The sequence below is a fragment of the Cupressus sempervirens genome, chromosome 7 (genome assembly GCF_028749045.1).
Source record: "Cupressus sempervirens isolate cs-2001-9-10 chromosome 7, ASM2874904v1, whole genome shotgun sequence".
NCBI classification, from domain to species: domain Eukaryota; kingdom Viridiplantae; phylum Streptophyta; class Pinopsida; order Cupressales; family Cupressaceae; genus Cupressus; species Cupressus sempervirens.
The window spans coordinates 856060266-856069983 of record NC_143124.1 but is presented as its reverse complement, the minus strand read 5'-3'; the positions used below and the strand labels follow the sequence as shown (position 1 = coordinate 856069983).

The following is a 9718-nucleotide window of genomic DNA, read 5'->3' as shown; positions in this document are numbered from 1 at the left end:
TGGATGCCTACGGTGAACTGATAGGGTAGATGGGCATGGGGCTCGAGGACAACCTGCAGGCATTTGATATTTAAATTTCCAACAGATATTTAATGGGGAATATTGCATGTGACTAGGAATCCATTCCAATCTATGTGGCCCAATTCTATGTCATAGACTTCTAAGTGTTTGTCTACAAATTGAGACTTCTTTTGTGCACCCAGAAATTTGAATGTCACTAGCTTAGGTGCAATCTTTACTGCCACTGATGATGATGAAGATGCCATTTTAACTTTCACAAGAGATAGATGTTAGTGTACCATAGTCAAAAGATTACGAAGAATCTTATTGACTCAGTTGGACTGGAAAATACTGACAAAAAAGAGGAGAGGCTGATGAAATTCCCCCTAGAACTGGATTTGGCACACCAGTGCATCCAACACACCTGGCACACCTACCTACATAGGTGTGCAAGGTGCACTTAATGCATCTTTTGATCTTTCTAGTATGATTGTACATACTAGGTGCAATAAGTGCACTATCACAAGCGTGCACCCTAGGAGGGTACATAATTGTGAAGGAGATGCCTTGGCAAGTTTTTGGTTTATAGGTAGCACACATGTTGGACCTATGTTTTACTTTGGTCTTTGACAATAGAGGGGGGATACTTGTCTTTGTGCCAAGGTGTATCACTCTAGAGGCCAAAGAATTCAAATGAGCATTTGGGTTGGGGGGTGGGTGGGCATAGGGCATTTGGATTGACCAAGAGACCCATAAATTCAAATTCACCAATAGATTTAGTTAACGATTCCATCGTTTGTCTAAGCATACGATGTCTCAACAACTGAAGACTTCCAAAACCCTTTGTTCTTCTACTCCTCACATTGCCACAATCAGATTTAGTTAAAGCTCCCATTGTTTGTCTTTAGATGAGTGTAGAACCTCTCAACAACTCCAAGACTCCTCGCATTGCCACAATAAATGGCATTAAGCTACATCTTTGAAATAAGCTAAAAGCTCTTTTAAGTTTTCTCTTAAATTTTGTCTAGTGCTTAATTATTTTGGAGTGCTTTAGCAATGTCTAATTTGAAAGGAGATGCCATTTCTTGTATTCTAGATAATGCCTTCAATTACTAGGATGATGATTTTGTCCAATTTCTGAAAACACCATATCTGGTACTTGAAAACTTCTCACATGTTATTGTGTCTATTCTCAATCAAAGAATTTCTTCTCTTTTGTTTTCATTTGTTTTGGTAAAAAATGGCTTCATTTTTCAAGCATCTGAGTTCTGTGAATGTGTTGAAACACTGGTTAAACAAGTTAAAATCTTGTTAAGAGAAATGCAGAGTGGAGATGGTGATCTAATTGAACGCCTTGAGATGGTTGATGCATTACACTGCCTCAGAATAGATCAATATTTTGAGGATGAAATAAAAATACTCCTTGATTATGTTGTTGGAAATTAAATGTCAACACCTGCAGGTTGTCCTCGAGCCCCATGCCCATCTACTCTGTCAGGTCACCACAGGCATCCATGAACGGCATGCATTCATTTTTGGTAGGTGAGAGTTTGAAATTTGAACATTGAGAGGGAAAGGAAGAATGTGACAAAAGGAATGTATTATTCATTCATTGTAAGAGATCAAGCAGATTAGAGAGAAGTTGTAGAGCTGAGTAGAGAAGGAAGAAGGAAAGAAGTTTGTGTCTACAGTTGCATGTGCTTCCCTTGTTCACTCTGTAAGTTTTTTGTTATTTGGTTTTGTCTTGTTGAAGCATTGATTGCTCCAGGAACCTTTGTATGCAGCCATTAGAGTTGCAAGTTTAAAAGTTCATTGAAGTTTGAAGTATTATCAGTTTAGGGTTATTTTAAGGTTTTCTGGTTGAAGCTGAATGCTCCCAGATTTTGTAATAGTTTAGTGAAAGATTGAATAGAAAGCAAGCAAGCATACTTGAATCTATTGATCTTTCCTTGTATGTTGCATTTGAGAAATTTTTTTGAAAGTTTAAAACTTTGGCTCTCTAGTTTTAATGGTGAAAGCATTCATGTTGAAATCTCTTAAGTTATAATTTCTCAGTTGGAGCCGAGCTCACTTGGCATTTATTATTGCCGAGCATTTCTCTTGGAGTCAAGCATACTCGGCATCTATTGCTATCGAGCTCCTCTTTTTGCCGAGTTCACTCGGCACCTTCAAGTGCTGAACAAGTGCCGAGTAATTCTGGCACTTGACACCTTCCTGTGTCAAGCACTTTTCTTCAAGTGCCAAGTAACCTGCCACTCGGCACCATCAAGTGCCGAGTAAAACTGACACTCGGCACCTTCATGTGCCAAGCAACTTTTAAATGCCAGGTATAATTTTTTTTTAGGTTTAGGGTTAAGTTGTGAGTTAAATTTAATTTGTATTTCTCACATGGTATCAAAGCTTTGAGGCCCCACATCCAAAGTGAGTTAGGGCATTTGTTTTTCTTGGGATATTTGACATGGCAGGAGATGCAAAAAGGATATGGATGCAACCACTATCATTTAATGGAAAGAATTATGATACATTTGCAAAGAAGATGAAAACCATAATGGTTGCAAATAATTTGTGAGAGTTTGTGGTTAATGGATTCAATGATGTGACTGATCCAACTCAGTATGCTGCCCTCACAAATGCAATGCTGAAGGCAAGATTGATAGGCATAAGGCAAGGCTGGTAGTCAAGGCCTACAAATAGCAGTATGGCAAAGATTATGATGAGACCTATGCCCCAGTTGCAAGAATGGAAACTGTGCATGCTGTCATAGAAATTGCAGCCCAGGACAAGTGGAAGGTATTTCAAATGGATGTGAAGTCCGCCTTCCTTAATGGTGTATTGAAAGAAGAAGTGTATGTGGAGCAGCCACCTAGTTATGAAGTTGTAGGTGAAGAGAACAAAGTATATAGATTGAAGAGAGCTCTTTATGGGATCAAGCAAGCTCCACGGGCATGGTACAGTAGGATTGACTCATATTTGATGAGCAATGGCTTTAGCAAAAGCAATGGTGAGCCTACTCTTTACATCAAGGCAACAGATGGTAATGTATTGATTGTTGTCTTGTATGTAGATGACTTGATTTTTACTAGTAATGATAAGGCTCAAATTGGTGAGTTCAAAGAGGCCATGAAAAGTGAATTTGAAATGATAGACCTAGGTCTCTTGAAATACTTTCTAGGCGTAAAAGTAAAACAAATGCATGATGGCATCTTCATCTCTCAAGAAAAGTATGCAGGGAAGATCTTGGAGAGATTTAAAATGCAGAGCAATAAGGCAGCCCCACACCAACAATAGTAGGTCTGAAGTTGAGCAAGGAAGACTCTAGCAAGAGAGTGGATCCAACACTATACAAGAGTATGGTTGGAAGTTTAATGTATTTGACTACAACTTTGCCAGACCTAATGCATGCAATAAGTCTGATTTCCAGATTTATGGAAACCCCAAAGGATTCCCATTGGCAAGTGGGAAAGAGGATCTTAAGGTATGTGAAAGGTACCAAGGGATTTGGAATTTTGTATACTGCAAATGATGATTTCAAGTTGGTTGGTTACACTGATAGTGATTGGGCTGGAAGTTTAGATGATAAGAAGAGAACTTTCAGATACATGTTTCATATGGGATTGGGTGCAATTTCATGGGCATCCAAGAAGCAACCTATTGTTGCTCAATCTATAGCAGAGGCTGAATACATAGCAACAAAAATAGCAGCATGTCAAGAAATTTGGCTAAGGAGGATCTTGATAGATTTGAATGAAAGGCAAGAGGATGGAACCACAATTTATTGTGACAACATCTCATCAATTGCATTGTCCAAGAATCCAGTCTTCCATGGGAGAAGCAAACACATAGAAATCATCTACCACTTCATCAGAGAGTTGGTGGAAGATGGGGATATCAAAATGAATTTTTGCAAGTCTGAGCAGCAACTAGAAAACATTTTCACAAAGCCATTAGGTATTAGATCTTTTTTACACCTAAGAGAGTGTCTTGGTTTAGTTGATGTGGATCAGCTGTGATCCTTATTTTGTTTGGCTCGGGACAAAGGGGGAGTATTGGAAATTAAACGTCAATGCCTGCAGGTTGTCCTTGAGCCCCACACCCATCTACTCTGTCAGGTCACCACAGGCATCCATGAACGATAGACATTCATTTTTGGTAGGTAAGAGTTTGAAATTTGAACGTTGAGAGGGAAAGGAAGAATGTGACAAAAGGAATGTATTATTCATTCATTGTTAGAGATCAAGCAGATCAGAGAGAAGTTGCAGAGCTGAGTAGAGAAGGAAGAAGGAAAAAATTTTGTGTCTGCAGTTGCACGGGCTTCCCTTGTTCACTCTGTAAGTTTGTTGTTATTTGGTTTTATCCTGTTGAAGCAGCGATTGCTCCAGGCACCTTTGTATGTAGCCATTAGAGTTGCAGGTTTAAAAGTTCATTGAAGTTTGAAGTATTATCAATTTAGGGTTATTTTAGGGTTTTCTGGTTGAAGCCAAATGCTCCCAAATTTTGTAATAGTTTAGTGAAAGATTGAATAGAAAGCAAGCAAGCATACTTGAATCTATTGATCTTTCCTTGTATGTTGCATTTGAGAAATTTGTTTAAAAGTTTAAAACTTTGGCTCTCTAGTTTTAATGGTGAAAGCATTCACATTGAAATCTCTTAAGTTATAATTTCTCAGTTGGAGCCAAGCTCACTCAGCATCTATTGTTGTCGAGCATTTCTCTTGGAGCCGAGCATACTCGGCATCTATTGCTACCGAGCTCCTCTTTGTGCCGAGTTCACTCGGCACCTGTTGCCTGTCACTCAGCACATTCAAGTGCCAAGCAAGTGTTGAGTAATTCTAGTAATCGACACCTTCATGTGCCGAGCACTTTTCTTCAAGTGCCGAGTAACCTGCCACTCAGCACCATCAAGTGCCGAGTAAAATTGGCACTCGACACCTTCATGTGCTGAGCAACTTTTAAGTGCCGGGCAAAATTTTTTTTTAGGTTTAGGGTTAAGTAGTGAGTGAAATTTAATTTGTATTTCTCACATATGTTTATCGGTCTATAATTTTCTATCTATTAAATTTAGATTCATATTTTTACAATTGAATTGAAATGTATAAATGTTTTAAATCACTCTAATAAAAAATGGATCAAAGAGTATGATGCAAAACATTGATAAAATATATATATTTGAATTTGTTTAAAAGTTATAAATTTGAACAATCAAATCAAAAAGTTATAAATTTGAATTTGTTGAATTTAAATTATAGATTGTAATGTAAAATTTACTTTTACGATTATAAGATTTGAGGCTACCTTGAATTAAATTTTTAAAAAAAGATTTGTAAGAATTGTTTAGTTCTCGCATAAACTGTATTTTTGTTGATATATTTTCTAATGATAAGTGATACATATTGAAGAAAATAGAACTCATTGGGATACATATATTAATACAGATGTTGGGATGGAGTTGTGGGCATAGGAGAAGGATCACAACGTTGTAACACGAATTTGAATGCTACAGCTTTAGGAGTGAGGGTGCTTAGACTTCATTGTTATCATGTTTCTGCAGGTACCCAAATAATTTAAGTGAACCTTTAATTTAGTTTTTAAATAAAAAATATGTTCCTTTTATTCTTATGTATTTAATTTGAGTCCATATATGTTAGACCAAATTTTTTTCGTACTGTAATGTGCAATCATATATATATATATATATATATATGATTGATTTGAAACATTATCTTTCATAATTTTAAATGTTTTTTCTCTGGAGATAATACACTTGAAGAACAATGTAGTTAGAATTTAGAAATTTTTGAGTAAAAATTTAGAAGAGCAGAAATGAATTTCAAAATTATTGGGTTTAAAACTAGAGAAGTGCTAATTATAACTTTTATTATATTTTTTCAATAGGTGGTGTTTGCACTTACGTATGAATGGCCTCATACTTTTACTATATGGGAAGCTCGAAATTTCATAGAAATCTATGAATTGGATCATTTCAGGTGGAAGTTGTAAAATATAACATATCTATTCTTTTAAGTTTAAACTATCAAAATATTGAATGGCGCAAATTAAATAAGTATAAGATTTCTCTATTAACTTTTTTTAGGTTGAAGGATGGGAAGATTTTGGAGCTAGCAAAATTAAATTTCAATGTAGTGCAATGTGTATACAAGATGGAAATGAAGACACTCTCTAGGTAACTATCATTGTCAAGTAGATTGATTCACACTTCATGTTAATAAATTTTAGAACTAATAAACATTTTGTTTCTTAAATTTGGCATGTATACAAATAAATGAAGAAATCTAGACTTATATAAAAAATTAATTTTAACCTAACTATAGGTTTGAACAACCACATTGTTAGAATGTATGGCTTCTCACCTTATCTAATAATAATTATCGTATTAATGAAAACAAATGAAGTTAGTAGAGTAACTTTTTTTGACCTCTTATGAAGGAAGATAGATGAGAAAAAAAATTAAGAGATTTTTTTTTATATGTAATGAGAATGATAACAAAATTAGAAAACATATTTCATATATTTTCTCTTATGGTAGAAAGGGAAGGAGTGATAAGTATAGAAAAATTAATGAATTAAAGCATAAAAAAGTAATTTAAGCTTTACAGTTCCTATCTACATTGTCTCCAAAGGATATTATGTCATATAAAGCTTCCACTTCTATAGATTGGACTTGGGTGTAAGTCTTGATCTTATAGATTTGTTGTTGAGTGTTGTCTAGCTAGTCTTAAATAATGGATTAGTGGTTTATTATTTGTAATTATGTTGATTAGAGGTTTAGTATTTGTAATTCTATGACAACTCTTTCATGTATTGTGCAACAAGTCTTCTCTTTATAAAATTCATATAGTTTGAAAATAATATATGCTAAGTTTGTAATATACATTTCTCAATAGGGAATATCTACATTTTGGTTTATGTACCCATTAAATAGTAAGTTATAAGCCATGACCTCTTAAATAGAATTAATAGAAAAATACAATTAAATGAGACATAAAAGTGATTCTTGCAAGCTTATATAAATGATTGTACCATGTCTATAATAGTCAAGTAGAATCATCATAATTTTCAATCAAGATAACATGTATGGGTTTGTCAAAAGGCCTTTAAGTGGTCCTATATTTTCACATAGTTATTTATTAAATATTTTTTAAGGAAAATATTTACTAGAGACAACTATTAATGTACTTAAAACTAGAAAGCATAATAAATTGTTCATATTTAATTTAACATAAAAACCTGGAATATACTCCCTACAAACTTGAAACAAACCAACCACTTAAGCATAAACATGACATTGCTATGATTATGCTATTCCTCACCCTTTAAAGAAAAATTCTCAACAACACGCAAAATAGGAACACCATTATTCTATAATTTAACTATACATATTGTCATACATATAAGACAAGCTATAGATGATTTTTAAAAAATTGGGAGAACATGGGCTAAGTTGCTATATCTTCCTTTGTTTTCTCTATTTCAAGATTTATTTTATAATTAGAATGCTTATTTTTCATTTTTAGTTTATTAAAATTACTAAATTGATTAACTTTATGTAGTTGGTGGCTAAATTTTAGAATCTCAAAATTAATAGCACTTAGAGAGCGTTCAATTGAGTACCTTTTGATGGGAATTAGTGTTCTAGATGACATGGAATTTTGCAGTACTAGAATTGCAGTGGCTAAAGTAGCAACCCTTGCCACTATACTTGATGACCTTTTTGATAACTATTTAACTCTTGAACAAGTTGAGCTTGTTACTGAGGTCATAATTCAATGTTGGAATGTTTCACTAATGCAGAATTTCCCAAATGATTTCAAGGCAATTGTGAAATTTGTTTCTAAAATAGTCAATGAATTGTCAAGTGATGCAACTAAAAAGCAAGGGCACAATATGACACAATTCATTACAAAAGTGGTACGTATAGTTCTAAATAAAAATATTTTTAAACTTTTAGTTTTCTATAATTATTATGCATTATGTAGGAAAAATAATTAATTAATTTTTTTATAGATCAAGTATTTGACATTATCCAAAAATTGATTGCCCATCATTATGTTATTAAATTTGACTTTTTCTATAAATTTATAGTAAATTTCATTTTATGATTAAGGGTTTTTTATCACATAATAATGTTTCTTTTTATATGAAAACAACTTTGTCATCATATTTCAAAATCAATTTAAAATACATAGATCTTTGAATAAAATTATGAAAAAAAATTAACTTTTAAATTTTTTTTTTAATGTTTAGTGGGAAGATTATGCTAAAGTCAATTCACAACAAGCACGATGGAATAAAAGTGGATATGTTCCAAACTACAATGAGTACATAAAGATTGCTACAACAAGTGCATCAATTGGACCAATTTCATTACACCTAATCCTCTTAACCACTATTTTGACAAACAATGATATTGATAAGATATTCCTAAATCAATCAAGAGTATGTGAGCTTGTATGGTTATCTTTGTGCTTAGTTGATGATGCACAAGATTTTCAGGTTTAGTTTTGTCTACTTAATCTCACCATTACATATATAAAGTTATATTTTTATGCCATCAATATTAACATATCTATTGTTATATTGAAGGATGAACAACGCCATGGACAAAAAACCTCAGCCATTTCCTCATATATGAGGGATCATCTTCAATGCTTAGAAGATGATGCATTATTTCATGTCAAATGCCTTGCCGATCAAGTGATTAAGGAATTAATACGGGAAGTTCTGAATCCAAATAATAAAATTCCTGAATATGAGAAGTTATGTTTCAACCTAAGTAGAGGAATACAAAACTTCTATGTATTTGGAGATGGATTTACATACCCTGAAAAAGGGGTCAAACAAAAAGTTTTAAAAGTTCTAGTTGATCTAGTGAAAATATAGTGTTTCTCTCATCTACAACAGAAATTGTAACTTAAATATAAATTTTTATGTGTCTTGAACCCTATAATATGTAATGGTTATAACTATTCATCTTTTGCATACCATTACCCTTAAGTAAATTATTTTATCATTAGTATATTATTATTTAGTTATTTAGGTTGGTCTTTTTGTGTTATATTTTAACATACAACTCAACCTAGATAATATTCAAGGTATGCAAGAGGTATCTCTAAAGGTAATAAATATTATTTGATCATAATATTGTTAGTTTTGTTCTCATTAAATATATTTGGAGATTTTATCCTTTAAAGTGGCTTGTTATTCTTAGTTATTAACAATTATTTGTGGAAATCAACTCATATTATTTTCTCCTTGTCAAAGTTATTTCATTGCAAAACTTGTAAAATGAAAAGTGGATATGCTTTCAATCTAAATTATGATTTTTTTGTATGCTTCTATATTGTGTCTATTTTCTTCCTTACAATATTCTCGTCATTATTGTATTTGATACTAGACTTAGATATGTTTACATTTTTTTATTACAATCAATATGTATATTTATTAACACTAGTTTACAGTGTTATTGCATATGTTTATTTATGATTTAGAGTATTTTGATGTGAAAGTTATAGTTAATATATGTTATTCAAGGAAAATGCTAGAGACATGAACCATGTCTAGATAATATATGGTAGTAATAGAAATAAACTATTGGACATTCAAAATAATGGGTGGTGAGTTAGTATTCCCTTTAAACTATTGAAACTTCTATAAAATCATTTGTATTATATAATTGAGTTTAAAATAATTTAAAACATTAG

General features: G+C 32.7%; 1 protein-coding gene across 1 annotated transcript; it reads left to right on the top strand.

Moving 5' to 3' along the window:
- The first annotated feature begins 1320 nt into the window (after positions 1-1320).
- Positions 1321-8897, top strand: LOC149550144 (alpha-humulene synthase-like). The gene is made up of 8 exons (XM_089794433.1): positions 1321-1362; positions 1463-1521; positions 5432-5513; positions 5892-5983; positions 6091-6180; positions 7568-7925; positions 8262-8510; positions 8601-8897. The coding sequence occupies exons 1-8, from the start codon at positions 1321-1323 to the stop codon at positions 8895-8897; spliced, it is 1269 nt and encodes a 422-aa protein (XP_089650559.1).
- The last annotated feature ends 821 nt before the right edge of the window (positions 8898-9718 follow it).